General features: G+C 40.6%; 1 protein-coding gene across 1 annotated transcript; it reads right to left on the reverse strand.

Annotated features, from left to right (window-relative positions):
- Positions 1-1,083: 1,083 nt before the first annotated feature.
- LOC124278456 (prosaposin-like) lies at positions 1,084-4,795 on the reverse strand. The gene is made up of 3 exons (XM_046714162.1): positions 4,667-4,795; positions 3,611-3,739; positions 1,084-1,150 (listed from the first exon to the last, which is right to left on the reverse strand). Exons 1-3 carry the CDS (start codon positions 4,778-4,780, stop codon positions 1,115-1,117), a joined length of 279 nt encoding a protein of 92 aa, XP_046570118.1. The 5' UTR covers positions 4,781-4,795; the 3' UTR covers positions 1,084-1,114.
- Between the last annotated feature and the right edge of the window lie 12,850 nt (positions 4,796-17,645).

Raw genomic sequence — 17,645 nt, forward strand, 5'->3', positions numbered from 1 at the left:
TGCTGATGTTTCCATACCAGGAGAGGCTATAAGTTTGTAGACCATTAAAGTAACGTACACTAACAACAATGCTGATGGTTACAAAAATAGTGCAATATATACAGTTTCTCATTGAGAGGTCAGTATTGAGTACAACCTACATGTTGAATTTTTCTGTTTTGCATAATTTTCACAATACATTCTACTCCTTGCAGTTCTTACCCCAACAAACCGGTATGTACATGATATATGAAAATAACATAGTATCAAATCAACGCACCAAACATATCACATGGACCAATGTATAGTTTCATATCAATTCAGTTTGTAAAATGTTATATCACTGAATACAGAAAAACACAAGGTGACTTTATTGTCAAACAATATTCAAACCGAAACATTATTGAATTATTTTCCACTCTTGTAAAAATCCTGTTAAACTTAACTTCATAAAACAGAATTCACAAATCTTCAAAACCCAATGTGACTTTTAGGATTAGGACATATAACAATTTTATAAGAACAAACCTGGAATTATATCAAACCAAATTACCATGAAAATATAGATGTACCCTCAAGTAAAGATTCCACTGTATACAACTACATAATATGAAGCATAATTTAAATAAAGAAAGGTTCATTTCTCAGATCACCTAAAAGTATGTCCTTACCACTATCACACTTGTACAGTGAGACGAATAATACAAGGGAAGATCTAGCACTTAATGCAAAGTAAAAGTATGTATCTAGGTGCCTAATAATCTCCTGGATTTGTCCACTTTCCACAGGTTCTAGGAAACACAATGATACAAGGGAAGATCTAGCACTTAATGTGAAGTAAAAGTATGTATCTAGGGGTCTAATAATCTCCTGGATTTGTCCACTTTCCACAGGTTCTAGGAAACACAATGATACAAGGGAAGATCTAGCACTTAATGTGAAGTAAAAGTATGTATCTAGGGGTCTAATAATCTCCTGGATTGGTCCACTTTCCACATGTTCTAGGGAACACAACAGTATATAGCATCCAATGTTAAGCAATAGTTAGTTTAATACAAAATAAAAGTATTTAAGTGTGTAAAATTTTCTGAGCTTGAATTTCACTTTTCGCTGTGTTCCTGATCCTGGCTTGTGTCTAGTTCCAGACATGTTTCTGGCAGTGCTCCATGGCCTGAAACACAAGGACAGGTGAGTGAGGGAATGCAGGGTAAGTGAGTGAGTTTTGTTTAATGCAGTTTCACAGAGTATTTCTGTCATATCACAGCAGGTCAGCAAGTACCACAATCCAAGTACTCCTGTTACACTTCATCACACACCACAATCCAAGTACCCCTGTTACACTTCATCACATACCACAATCCAAGTACTGTTACACTTCATCCCATACCACAATCCAAGTACCCTGGTACACTTCATCACACACCACAATCCAAGTACCCCTGTTACACTTCATCACACACCACAATCCAAGTACTGTTACACTTCATCACACACCACAATCCAAGTACTGCTAAACTTCATCACATACCACAATCCAAGAACTCCTGTTACACTTCATCACACACCACAATCCAAGTACCCCTGTTACACTTCATCACACACCACAATCCAAGTACCCCTGTTACACTTCATCACACACCACAATCCAAGAACTCCTGTTACACTTCATCACACACCACAATCCAAGTACCCCTGTTACACTTCATCCCACACCACAATCCAAGTACCCCTGTTACACTTCATCCCACACCACAATCCAAGTACCCTGTTACACTTCATCACACACCACAATCCAAGTACTCCTGTTACACTTCATCACACACCACAATCCAAGTACTCCTGTTACACTTCATCCCACACCACAATCCAAGTACCCCTGTTACACTTCATCCCACACCACAATCCAAGTACTGTTAAACTTCATCACACACCACAATCCAAGAACTCCTGTTACACTTCATCACACACCACAATCCAAGAACTCCTGTTACACTTCATCCCACACCACAATCCAAGTACCCCTGTTACACTTCATCCCACACAACAATCCAAGTACCCCTGTTACACTTCATCCCACACAACAATCCAAGTACCCTGTTACACTTCATCACACACCACAATCCAAGTACCCCTGTTACACTTCATCACACACCACAATCCAAGTACCCTGGTACACTTCATCACACACCACAATCCAAGTACTGTTACACTTCATCACACACCACAATCCAAGTACCCCTGTTACACTTCATCACACACCACAATCCAAGTACCCCTGGTACACTTCATCACACACCACAATCCAAGTACTGTTACACTTCATCACACACCACAATCCAAGTACCCCTGGTACACTTCATCACACACCACAATCCAAGTACCCCTGATACACTTCATCACACACCACAATCCAAGTATCCCTGTTACACTTCATCACACACCACAATCCAAGTACCCCTGTTACACTTCATCACACACCACAATCCAAGTACCCCTGTTACACTTCATCACACACCACAATCCAAGTACCCCTGTTACACTTCATCACACACCACAATCCAAGTACCCTGGTACACTTCATCACACACCACAATCCAAGTATTCCTGTTACACTTCATCACACACCACAATCCAAGTACTCCTGGTACACTTCATCACACACCACAACCCAAGTACTGTTACACTTCATCACACACCACAATCCAAGTACCCCTGGTACACTTCATCACACACCACAATCCAAGTATTCCTGTTACACTTCATCACACACCACAATCCAAGTATTCCTGTTACACTTCACCACACTAAACCAACCAAGTATTCCTGTTACACTTCATCACACAACCACAATCCAAGTACTGTTACACTTCATCACAAACCACAATCCAAGTACTCCTGGTACACTTCATCACACACCACAACCCAAGTACTGTTACACTTCATCACACACCACAATCCAAGTACCCCTGGTACACTTCATCACACACCACAATCCAAGTATTCCTGTTACACTTCACCACACACCACAATCCAAGTACCCCTGGTACACTTCATCACACACCACAATCCAAGTATTCCTGTTACACTTCATCACACACCACAATCCAAGTATTCCTGTTACACTTCATCACACACCACAATCCAAGTACTCCTGTTACACTTCATCACACACCACAATCCAAGTACTCCTGTTACACTTCATCACACACCACAATCCAAGTACCCCTGTTACACTTCATCACAAACCACAACCCAAGTACCCCTGTTACACTTCATCACATACCACAACCCAAGTACCCCTGTTACACTTCATCACATACCACAATCCAAGTACCCCTGGTACACTTCATCACACACCACAATCCAAGTATTCCTGTTACACTTCATCCCACACCACAATCCAAGTATTCCTGTTACACTTCACCACACACCACAATCCAAGTACCCCTGTTACACTTCATCACACACCACAATCCAAGTATTCCTGTTACACTTCATCACACACCACAATCCAAGTACCCCTGTTACACTTCATCACACACCACAATCTAAGTACTGTTACACTTCATCACACACCACAATCCAAGTACCCCTGTTACACTTCATCACATACCACAATCCAAGTACTCACCTTGCACTGTATGGCATTATCTTTGCTGGCACACCAGAAGCTTGGTCCATATGAGCACTTGCCCTGCCCCAACAACTTGTGTAGCTTGTTCTGGACACCCTTCTGGCTGGTTGGACACAAGCCTATGGTCTGTTAGACAGAACATAAGGCTTAGGACAATTTCAAAAGACAAATATACTGCTGAAGCTCACATGATTATGAAGTCAACATTTTAAACATCAACAAAAGAAGTCACTTAAACAGAGCTGCTGTCAGCATATGCTATTCACATATTTTCTGAATACAGAGGACAGAAGTATTAACAAACAGAAACAAGCAAGAAACTAACCATAAATCTGAAAGTACTAATTGAACTAATAGGCTAGTGTAGACCATTTTCGCAATACATAAAGTTTACCCAGAGAGAAAATCTGAGGAATGGTAATGAGAATTTTCAGCTTTCGGTTTATAACTACAAAGGTTATATCTAAAAAAATATAACATTTTGAGCCAAACTACCAATGAGTGGGTGAGTACATATTGCTTAACACCACACCAGCAATGTTGCAGTTATTCGAAAAATGAAGTTAGACTAAATGGATTTTTTTCCAAATTCATAACAAACAAGTGTTTTGCCACTGATATGGCAATGTCCCCCGCCGCTAAAGAATGGAATATCTACTACTTTTTATTTTTGGGTCACATACAAGATGCCTGAAATGACTGGTGTCTGCATAATCCCCCAATGTAGGCTGTCAACATAATTGAAAACATTGGGTGCAATGTTTTATGAGATATCGCCTTTAAAAAGCGGTCAAAGTATCGTGGTGACCTTGAAGATAGGTCATGGTCACCCAAATAAACTGGTGTCTGTGTAATACCCCAATGTAAACTGTCACCAAATTTGAAGACATTGGGTACAACGGTCCATGAGATATCGCGTTAACAAGAATCGACGCATAGACATTCGGACGGACGCCGCTGAATATCCCCTGGTCGGCGTTGCGGCAACAATCTGAATTGACATGATAAATAGATTAAAAAAACATTTCCTAGCTACTTATCACAGAATCTCACCTTGCAGATTTGCCTGGGGTCAATGTCGCTGGCAAGAAGGTCAAGGACAAGTGGTGCGTACTGGTCAACGAAGGCCAAACACTGAAATAAGACAGAAACAGGAAAATGGGACATGTAAATAACTCACATGAAGCATTCCGATCTGTCTCTTTAGAATGCCAGGAGGTTCAAGTTCTAAAGTGCACAAGGATGGACATTGTAATACATAAACACTGAAGTAAAAAGTTAATCAAGTTATCATGTATAATCCAAGCACACATCCATTTGGTCATCTAAGTATATCACAAGCACACATTCAGTTGGTCACCTGAGTATAGTACAAGCTAGTGTTGGGAATTGGTTGAAATCTCACAATTGATGATTGCTTCATTACCAATGGACAAACATCGAAAAATAAAGTTTAGCGCCATTTTTCAGATTTTCCTATAGAGGTTGTTATTGAAAATATGTATAACATGATGCTTAATTTGCTACTTAAAAGTGATGACTAATATATCATGAACATAAACTTCCTTGAGTCTTCAACAAATATTCAGTCATATTCAACAGATTTTTCAGTTAGTGAAGTGAGTTTTCTAAGAATTAAACAAGTTTTCAGGCCCTGACAACTTCTGAAGATATGTTCCATCGTCAAGTGTTTCAAAGACTAAAACAGCAGTCATTTCAATTAATCGGAACACCACTATCACAAGCACACAACCAGTTGGTCATCTAAGTATAATACAAGCACACATCCAGTTGGTCATCTAAGTATAATACAAGCACACAACCAATTGGTCATCTAAGTATAATACAAGCACACAACCAGTTGGTCATCTAAGTATAATACAAGCACACATCCAGTTGGTCATCTAAGTATAATACAAGCACACAACCAGTTGGTCATCTAATTTTAATACAAGCACACACAGTTGGTCATCTAAGTATAATACAAGCACACAACAAGTTGGTCATCATCTAAGTATATCTCAAGCACACATCCAGTTGGTCATCTAAGTATAATACAAGCACACATCCAGTTGGTCATCTAAGTATAATACAAGCACACATCCAGTTGGTCATCTAAGTATAATACAAGCACACATCCAGTTGGTCATCTAAGTATAATACAAGCACACATCCAGTTGGTCATCTAAGTATAATACAAGCACACAACCAGTTGGTCATCTAAGCATAATACAAGCACACATCCAGTTGGTCATCTAAGTATAATACAAGCACACAACCAGTTGGTCATCTAAGTATAATACAAGCACACAACCAGTTGGTCATCTAAGTATAATACAAGCACACATCCAGTTGGTCATCTAAGTATAATACAAGCACACATCCAGTTGGTCATCTAAGTATAATACAAGCACACAACCAGTTGGTCATCTAAGTATAATACAAGCACACAACCAGTTGGTCATCTAAGTATAATACAAGCACACAACCAGTTGGTCATCTAAGTATAATACAAGCACACATCCAGTTGGTCATCTAAGTATAATACAAGCACACAACCAGTTGGTCATCTAAGTATAATACAAGCACACATCCAGTTGGTCATCTAAGTATAATACAAGCACACATCCAGTTGGTCATCTAAGTATAATACAAGCACACAACCAGTTGGTCATCTAAGTATAATACAAGCACACATCCAGTTGGTCATCTAAGTATAATACAAGCACACAACCAGTTGGTCATCTAAGTATAATACAAGCACACAACCAGTTGGTCATCTAAGTATAATACAAGCACACATCCAGTTGGTCATCTAAGTATAATACAAGCACACATCCAGTTGGTCATCTAAGTATAATACAAGCACACATCCAGTTGGTCATCTAAGTATATTACAAGCACACAACCAGTTGGTCATCTAAGTATAATACAAGCACACATCCAGTTGGTCATCTAAGTATAATACAAGCACACATCCAGTTGGTCATCTAAGTATAATACAAGCACACATCCAGTTGGTCATCTACATAATACAAGCACACATCCAGTTGGTCATCTAAGTATATCTCAAGCACACAACCAGTTGGTCATCTAAGTATAATACAAGCACACATCCAGTTGGTCATCTAAGTATAATACAAGCACACATCCAGTTGGTCATCTAAGTATAATACAAGCACACATCCAGTTGGTCATCTAAGTATATCTCAAGCACACAACCAGTTGGTCATCTAAGTATAATACAAGCACACATCCAGTTGGTCATCTAAGTATAATACAAGCACACATCCAGTTGGTCATCTAAGTATAATACAAGCACACATCCAGTTGGTCATCTAAGTATAATACAAGCACACATCCAGTTGGTCATCTAAGTATATATCTCAAGCACACAACCAGTTGGTCATCTAAGTATAATACAAGCACACATCCAGTTGGTCATCTAAGTATATCTCAAGCACACAACCAGTTGGTCATCTAAGTATAATACAAGCACACATCCAGTTGGTCATCTAAGTATAATACAAGCACACATCCAGTTGGTCATCTAAGTATATCTCAAGCACACAACCAGTTGGTCATCTAAGTATAATACAAGCACACATCCAGTTGGTCATCTAAGTATAATACAAGCACACATCCAGTTGGTCATCTAAGTATATATCTGCAAGCACACAACCAGTTGGTCATCTAAGTATAATACAAGCACACATCCAGTTGGTCATCTAAGTATAATACAAGCACACATCCAGTTGGTCATCTAAGTATAATACAAGCACACATCCAGTTGGTCATCTAAGTATAATACAAGCACACATCCAGTTGGTCATCTAAGTATAATAATACAAGCACACATCCAGTTGGTCATCTAAGTATATCTCAAAGCACACAACCAGTTGGTCATCTAAGTATAATACAAGCACACATCCAGTTGGTCATCTAAGTATAATACAAGCACACATCCAGTTGGTCATCTAAGTATAATACAAGCACACATCCAGTTGGTCATCTTAAGTATATCTCAAGCACACAACCAGTTGGTCATCTAAGTATAATACAAGCACACATCCAGTTGGTCATCATCTAAGTATAATACAAGCACACATCCAGTTGGTCATCTAAGTATAATACAAGCACACATCCAGTTGGTCATCTAAGTATAATACAAGCACACATCCAGTTGGTCATCTAAGTATATCTCAAGCACACAAACCAGTTGGTCATCTAAGTATAATACAAGCACACATCCAGTTGGTCATCTAAGTATATCTCAAGCACACAACCAGTTGGTCATCTTTAAGTATAATACAAGCACACATCGGTTAATTCATCTAAGTATAATACAAGCACACATCCAGTTGGTCATCTAAGTATATCTCAAGCACACAACCAGTTGGTCATCTAAGTATAATACAAGCACACATCCAGATTTGAATACTTTACATATCTAAGTATAACTAAGCACACATCCAGTTGGTCATCTAAGTATATCTCAAGCACACAACCAGTTGGTCATCTAAGTATAATACAAGCACACATCCAGTTGGTCATCTTAAGTATATCTCAAGCACACATCCAGTTGGTCATCTAAGTATAATACAAGCACACCCAGTTGGTCATCTAAGTATAATACAAGCTTACACACATCATCTAAGTTGGTCATCTAAGTAATAAGTATATCTCAAGCACACAACCAGTTGGTCATCTAAGTATAATACAAGCACACATCCAGTTGGTCATCTAAGTATATCTCAAGCACACATCCAGTTGGTCATCTAAGTATAATACAAGCACACATCCAGTTGGTCATCTAAGTATAATACAAGCACACATCCAGTTGGTCATCTAAGTATAATACAAGCACACATCCAGTTGGTCATCTAAGTATAATACAAGCACACATCCAGTTGGTCATCTAAGTTATAATACAAGCACACATCCAGTTGGTCATCTAAAGTATAATACAAGCACACATCCAGTTTGTCATCTAAGTATACTACAGCACATCCAGTTGGTCATCTAAGTATAATACAACCAGTTGGAGGTCATCTAAGTATAATACAAGCACACATCCAGTTGGTCATCTAAGTATAATACAAGCACACATCCAGTTGGTCATCTAAGTATAATACAAGCACACATCCAGTTGGTCATCTAAGTATAATACAAGCACACAATCCAGTTGGTCATCTAAGTATAATACAAGCACACATCCAGTTGGTCATCTAAGTATAATACAAGCACACATCCAGTTGGTCATCTAAGTATAATACAAGCACACATCCAGTTGGTCATCTAAGTATATCTCAAGCACACAACCAGTTGGTCATCTAAGTATAATACAAGCACACATCCAGTTGGTCATCTAAGTATAATACAAGCAATACACATCCAGTTGGTCATCTAAGTATAATATAAGCACACATCCAGTTGGTCATCTAAGTATAATACGAAGCACACAAACCAGTTGGTCATCTAAGTATAATACAAGCACACATCCAGTTGGTCATCTAAGTATAATACAAGCACACACATCCAGTTGGTCATCTAAATAATAATACAAGCACACATCCAGTTGGTCATCTAAGTATATCCTCACAGCACAAACCAGTTGGTCATCTAATTTTAATACAAGCACATCCAGTTGGTCATCTAAGTATAATGTTGACACAACAAGTTGGTCATCCAGTACAGGCACATTCAGTTGATCACCTGAGTATATTTACAAGCACACATCCAGTTGGTCATCTAAAGTATACCATAAGCACAACCAGTTGGTCATTTAAGGATATTATAGCGCACATTCAGTTGGTGCATTGGGTACATTATAAAGCACACATCCAGTTGGTCACCTGGAGTATATTTTACAAGAACACATCCAGTTGGTCATCTAAGTATATCACAAGCACACAACCAGTTGGTCATCATATAAGTATATCACAAGCACAATAACCTATTGGCTCATCTAAAGTATATCCCAAGCACACATTCAGTTGGTCACCGAGTATATTACAAGCACACATCCAGAGTTGGTCACCTGGGTATATTACAAGCAATACCATCCAGTTGGTCACCTGGGTATATCACAAGCACACAACCAGCTGGTCATCTAAATTATATTACAAGCAAGCATCCAGTGGTCACCTAAGTATATTATATTACACGACAACCAGTTGATCATCTAAGAAGGTATAATACAAGCACCGCATCCAGTTGGTCATGGTAGCATATTACAAGCACACACCCCATTGGTCACCTGAGTATATTACATAGCATGCACCCAGTTTGTATGTTACTGAAACTTACACCTGCGGTTTGTCATCTGAGCAGACAGAAAGTTGGAAACTTTGACCAAGACTATCTCGCATCATGCACTGTAGCATTTTCCTTTCCAACGGTGCAGCAGCTTAGTTCATCACGCGATTACACACAGGTCACAGATTTCATCTATTTCACCTCTCAGGGGCACTGGAAATTACAGAGATTCCATTACTGTTTGATATTCACCAATACTCCAGCAACGTACATAGATATGAATAAACCAGACAGTTAATTAAATCATACTCATAAACCTGATCTCATTTGATCATACCATCAAGTGTGAACATCATATCATACTCATCAAGCCAGATCATACCCATCAAAGGCTGGTTCTCAGAATCATACCATCAAGCCCAGATCATTCAAATCATACCATCGAAGCCCGACCATTATATCATACCAGTAAAGAGCCGGATCATTAAATCATGCCATCAGGGCTGATCAATAAAACGTACCATCAAGCCAGATCATTAAATTATAGCATCAAACCACGGTGCCTTCAGATCATACCATCAAAACCTGATTCTCGTGATCAAACCATCGGGTTTGATCATAAGATTACAATTCATCAAGCCTTAATCTCTGTGATCATACCATCAAGCCTGATTCACAGATTATACCATCATCAAGCCAGATCATTAAATCAGCACCATCAAGCTTAGCTGATTCTCGAATCATACCATCAAACCAGATCATTAAACCATACCATCAAACCAGATCATTAAATCATACCACAAGAGGACTGACCTATGAGGCTTCAAAGCAAGAGCATTTGACACTATGTGCCTATGATAATATATAGTACTTAGTGCCCTTTATTATTTTGTGACTGCAGAAACAAATACACAATGCAGTCATTTTGGAAATCAGTCTTATACAAGACACACAGAGCAATCCATCACAACCATTTGAATTTATGATTTGACCACCTGTTTTTGTTTGTCTTGTGGATAGAGTCTGCCCAGGAGGAAGGTTTGCAGTTCAATCTCTAGCGAAATGACAGAGGAAGGATGGGAGTTCAATCTCTAGCCCAGAGGAAGAGGAAGGATGGAGTTCAATCTGGCTGAGAAGAGGAAGGTTTGCAGTTCAATCTCTGGCCCAGAGAGAAGGATGGGAGTTCAATCTGTGTAGAGAGGAAGGATGGGAGTTCAATCTGCCCAGAGAGGAAGAGATGGGAAGTTCATCTCTGGCTGAGAGAAGGTTGGGGAGTTCAATCTCTCAGCCCAGAGAGGAGGGGATGGGAGTTCAATCTAAATTTGAGAAGGAAGGATGGAAGTTCAATCAGTTGAGAGGAAGGTTAGCGGAACGATGGGCCCCAGGGAAGGATGAGGAGTTCAATCTCGGCTGAGAGAGGAAGGTTGGCGATTTCAGTCGGGCCCAGAGATGGAGTTCAATCTGGCCCCGGGGAAGCTTTTTGAAGGTCAATCTCTAGCTGAGAGAAGGAAGGTTTGCAGTTCAATCTCTGTGGCCCCAGAGAGAGGAAGGTTAGCAGTTCAATCTCTGGGGCCAGAGAAGGTTAACGATTCAATCACCGACCCAGAAGTTCAGTTCAATCTGGGCCAGAGGAAGAGATAGCAGTTCAATCTCACTGGCCCAGAGAGGAAAGGTTTGCAGTTCAATCTCTGGCCAGAGAGAGAGGAAGGTTAACAGTTCAATCTACCGGGCTGAGTGAGAGGAGAAGGATGGGAGCTCAATCTCTGGCAGAGGAAGGATGGGAGTTCAATCTCGGACTAACCAGGCCACAGATGAAAGAGGCGCAGCATCCTGCCTGGTTCCACAGTACAGAGGAAATAACTTACTAAGGATTGCTTGTCTTGGAATTGGCATACTGGCATTTTGTCCTGATGAGCCGCTTTTTATTAAGCCAGCACGGTACAGACACACAATACATAGAGGGTCACCATGTAAGTGCAATGGCTATAGGCGTGATGTTAAACACTTTCGCGTTTTGCTCTACTGATTTTTGTATGAACCTTTCAAGGTGCATTACTGAAACCAGAACTTCGTTGGAAGGTACTGGAACTAAAATTCCACGGTGTCATGGCCACACTATCTCCCAGGTAATGGACTGCTGACTGAGCAGTGTGGTAGCCTAGTGGTTAAAGCTCCTTTCATCTTTACCAAGTCCTGGGTTTGATTCCCCACATGGGAGAAAGCCGACTGTTTCTGGTGTCCCTTGAGATAATTAAAACGCATTCACTTTGGCCAACTGATACTGGCCTTGGTAGGCTAAATCATATCATCTCTGTTATGCTGTAATCAAATCGTTGACACAAATTCTGTCTTTATGATCTCAATGAAGAAATAAATATGAAGGCACACATTCCCAGTAAATACTCTCTAAATCAGTTTTTGCTCTTGGCTTAAACTGTTCAATTAAATGAGAGCTTCAATGTCGTGATGACTGAATACTACACACTGAAGAAGCGAAATAAACACTTTACTATGTACTTACATGACTGGGTGTTGGTTTTGTATGAGAGAAACATAACCCCACCCTTTTGTTTCTTCTCTGGCGAGCACAAGCCAAAAGGAGGGCACTGCAAACCACACTGGCATCAAGATTTCTTGGAGAAGGAGCTGTATGATGGCTGGGACTATATGTATTATTGACGAAATTCAGTTGCACTCCCTGCGATCTGAACTTGGCAACCCGGCCTTCTTTTGTAACTGCCTCTACAGCAACTAGAGGACACAATAAATCTCTCATCAGAAAGGGGCAGTAATCATAACCAGAAGGGGCGACAGGCTGAAATCAGAAAGGGTACAGTAATCATCAGAAGAGAGGCACAGTAATGGGAAATCAGAAAGAATTTTCAAAAATAATCTCATCAGAAAGGGGGCAGTAATCATATAGAAGGGCACAGTAATGAAATCAGAGGTACAAAATAATCTATCCAGAGGCGCTGTGTAGAAATCAGAAGGGTACAAAATAATCTCATCAGAAGGGGACAGTAGAAATACAGAGGGCATTAATGAAATAAGAAAGGGTACAAAATAATCTGTGAAGGGGCACAGTAATGAAATCAGAGAAAGGGTACAAAATAATCTCATCGAAGAGGCACAGTAATAGAAATCAGAAGGGTACAAGAAATAATGTCAGAGGGACAGTAATCATAACAGAGGGGCACAGTATTTGAAATCAGAAAGGGTACAAAATAATCATCGAAGGGACACAGTAATGAGAAATCAGAAGGGGTACGAACAATCTCATCAGAGGGGACAATAATGAAATCGAAGGGTACAAAACAATCTCATCAGAGGAGGGACAATAATGGGAAATAAGAAAAGGTTACAAAATAATCTCGTAAGAAGGGGCACAATGTGAAAGGGTACAAAATAATCTATCCGAAGGGAGCACAGTAATGAAATCAGAAGGGTACAAAATCTCATCCAGAGGCACAGTAGCAGCGGCCTGACTGAACTTTGGTTTTCATAACAGCAATATTCCAGCAAACATCCGGCGGGAACACCAGAATGAGCTACGGTGTACCCATGGTCGAACCGGGTCTTGACGTAGCGAGCCAGCAGCTTTAACCACTAAGAGCTACCCATGCACGATGTGAGAAATCAGAAAGGGTACAAAACGTCTATGAAGGGAAATATTTACAGAGGGCACAGTAATGAAAGACTCAGAAAGGGTACAAAATAATCTCATCAGACAGGGCTGGTAATTACATCAGAAAGAATTTAATAATCACACCAGAAGGGGCACAATAATAAAATCAGAAAGGGCACAAAATGACAAATCAGAAGGGCACAGTAATGAGATCAGAAGAGACAAAATAATCCCCAGTCGAGAGAAAGGGCGCAGTAATGAAATCAGAGAACAAAATAATCCAATCAGAGGAGACAGTAATGAGAAATCAGAAAGGGAGACAAAATAATCTAAATAAGAAGGGCACAGTGTGAAATCAGAAAGGAGACAAAATAAATGCAATCAGAAGGGCAGTATTGAAATCAGAAGAAAGGAACAAAATAATCTAATCAAGAAGGGCGATGGCTGAAATCAAAGGAAAGAAACAAAACAATCTAATCAGAAAGGGGGCAGTAATGAAAGGGGCAAAAATAATCAATCAGAAGGGGGGACAGTAATGAAATCAGAAAGGAGACAAAATAATCTATCAGAAGGGCACAGTAATGAAATCAGAAGAACCTAAAGAGCAATCATGAGAGGGCACGTGGCCGTCAGAAGACAAAAATAATCTAATCAGAAGGGCAGTAGTAAATCAGAAAGGAGACAAAATAATCTAAATCAGAAAGGGGCACGGTAATGAAATCAGAAAGGGACAGAAAATAATCTAATCAGAAGGGGCAGTAATGAATGAAGGCAAAATAATCTAAACCAGAGAGAGGGGGCAGTAATGAGAATCAGAAAGAGACAAAAATAATCCTAATCAGAGGGGGACAGTACAGTAGGAAGAGACAAAACAAATCTAATCAGAGGGCACAGTAATGAGAATCAGAAAGAGACAAAAATAATGAAACAAGAAAGGGGCAGTAATGAAATGAGAAAGAGACAAATAATCTAATCAGAAGGGGCAGTAATGAAATCGAAAGAGACAAAATAATCTAATCAGAAGGGGGCGGCAATGAAAGGGAGACAAAATAATCTAATCAGAAGGAGGGCGTATCCACACGAAATACATGCACGAACAACAGAGCATGAAATAAAAATTCCCATGGGGTATGTGGTTAATCATTGCGTATACATGTGAACTAGGCTGGCCGCTTCAATGTTTTTAAGCTGATGCTCTTCTGCTTCATGGCTAATGCCAAATACTGACTGCTTTAGTCTCGAGTGGTCTTTGGCCCCAGTATGAACATTTGCGGAAACTGTATTCATACAGTGCGGCGGTAATCATGTTGAAGGTATTGTGATTGTTAATCATGAGATCACGATGAGACAGCTGTGTTAGGTTCAGTAGGCAACCCGACATCTTTACTACCTGAGGTACATACTGGATACTGTGAAAACTTCAGCGGTGTGTAGGACTCACCTGTGTCTTGTTGTCACCAAGGAGAGTGTAGACTTCCGCATAACAAACTTCGCATATTACATTCAGGCCTGCGAATACCTTGATTAACTTTGAACGAATGATGGACTCTTTGAGACTGAAATAGGTACATACGGGTACTGGTAAATAAGATTTCATTGAATAACAACGGCGAATATGGGAGAGATTCAGTTTGGTTTCGCGCGGTTTACTATTTTAACAGAATGTGCCTTTCATGCTGGAGACCTTACATATAGCTTGCTGGAACTCGAAGGTGGGTGAAATTGAAGTTTAACATTTGTGCTTGAAAATATTTTCGCTCCTTATGACGACGTGCATGGGTATGTGTATGCGGTACTATCAGACTGAAGCTGGTTATAGTGCTTCTTACTGAAAGAACATACGCGTGAAGCGCCAGATCAGACACGATATGCGACTCCGAGCCGACCAGTCCCGCTTGTTGGCCACAAATTAATGCGAGCACAGGCGGGACCAACAAGTACCATATTTGAACATCTTTGGTATATGACTGGCGGTAGGGGATCGAACGGCGTTCCGCTCTCAGGCAGGCGGCTCTAACCACTACGGGCGGTTGGGTGGAACTCCTGCTTATCGTTATGTATGTGGCGTTTCCTCTCAGGCGGGCATTTCATACACCCTGCGGTTGGATGAACTCACGACATGGGTATGTATGTGACGTTCAGCTCTCAGAGGCGGACGATTGAAAATTGCCTGTTAAACTGTGCTTGGCTACTAGATTGCGACCTTTACTGCTGCACCGCTTACGCAGGCGTGGCGTTATTACCAGATACTCTTGGGATTGTTCCGTGACCAGTGGTTGACGGCTTAACTGGACCATATTCCCTCGACAAACTGGCTACACTTTCGGCACTGATGGTTGCTGGCAATAGAGGTACGCTTCCTCCGGCGCTGCTGGCTTCGCCATTATTAGGGAAGTCGATACAATAAACTCGGGAAGAGCTGGGTTATGCGGCGTTTCTAAAGCACGACAGCATAAAACCGCTGCTGCCTGGGCAGGTGGGGAAAGTATACCAAATCAAGCCCACACTTTTAAAAACTTTGAAAAACCCCAAATTCGTAATGGCAGCATGGATGCGGCATTATGATGACTATCACGGAACGCTCCTCAAAAATGGCTTCAGGCAGACCCTGTGGTGCAAATATAGAGCCCCACACCAAAGAACACAAATATATCGCTTGATGGTGCACTCTTGGGTCATAGATGTTGCAGGAAGCAAGAACAACAGCATATTGATGTATCTACGGCTTTATATCCATTTTGCATCAAACTAAGTCAACTAATTGGTCTTTGTAATTACCTTTAATCGGGCTATAGCCTGTCTGTGAGATTCATGCCCAATCGTACCATATTTGTCTATGGGTTTAATGCCCAATCATATTATATTAAATATGAAGTTCGGCTAATCGGCCTCCATTGGTGTAATGGTTAGAAGCGTCCATGCACTGGTGCCGTTGGTCAACCCTGGCGCACCAAGCATTAATGGGCTGGCTTTCGGGACTGGAGTCGGCTTCGAATCAGTATAATGTGTCTGGGGTATTCGGCGCTTCCACTTTCACGACATGTAATTGACTCAGTGGGCTGCAACGCGCCATAACACAGAAGCCTAAGTCTGGGCTGGTACAAGCGGCTTTTACATACATACACATAGCGGCGTGCGTCATAGGGATGAAATATTCTCAAACAGATGTTAAACCCAATTTCTCACCTGGTACTGATAGGCTTATATTGTCGCCAGGTTCCGTGCCCCATCGCCTGCCACTTGTCTCTTTAGCACAGACTCAGATTTGAAAGTTCACCTGATCTGATCTCTCCTCAGAACAGGTATTGCAGCACCGTATAAACAATGCACCTTGATCTTAATAGGACTACAAATATACCTGCCAGAACTGTTTGAGATGAAGTCGCTGTGGTCATGATAAACTCACAGGCTTGATACAATATCAGCACTGACTTTGGGCTTGGCGGCTCTTACGCTCAAAGACGAATCACACATGTTCATGGCTCACACATTATGTCGAAATATATCTAATGTGTAGATTAATTTCCATCAAACATTTTCCAATATGCACAGATTTAATGTATATAAATATGGCAGCCCACCTCTCGCTTCTCTCTCTCAGATCCCCATACAGAGTGAGTTTAGTTTTACCAGGATAATTCTACAACGGGATGAGTCACTTTCGGCTTTCTTCTTTACCATTTTGGCTATTCCAGGCGCCTCATTAACGCTCCAGCACCGCAGTGAGCAGTTTCAGTCCCAAAGCGCCAACTTCAGGCTGCATTTTAGCAGGCGCCAGCCAGTGCGTATTGTAGCGCCAGATTGAGATTTTTACAATGAATGAATGGATTAGGCAAATTTACATGTGAATGAGTGAAGAAATTAAGAGAAAAGGCAAAAAGAAAAAAGAACATATGAATGAATGAAAGAATAAAATGATACGCCGCGACCATCCCTACAAACATGTTAAAAGAGCGCCAAAACTATCGATTAGAACACATGTTACAACATCAGCTGTCCTTTTACTTAAAAATCGGCAGGGGACGTTTTGCGTGGCTTCAGGACTGGGACTCCGTACATGTATTGGAATGACATGGGCATTAGGCAGAACATTAACTGACACTGTCACAGACCTCTCAAAAGGCAGAGAGAAAGTTTAGAACTATCCTG

Source organism: Haliotis rubra, unplaced genomic scaffold (assembly GCF_003918875.1).
Source record: "Haliotis rubra isolate DU_JTF1 unplaced genomic scaffold, ASM391887v1 Scf237, whole genome shotgun sequence".
Taxonomy (NCBI): domain Eukaryota; kingdom Metazoa; phylum Mollusca; class Gastropoda; order Lepetellida; family Haliotidae; genus Haliotis; species Haliotis rubra.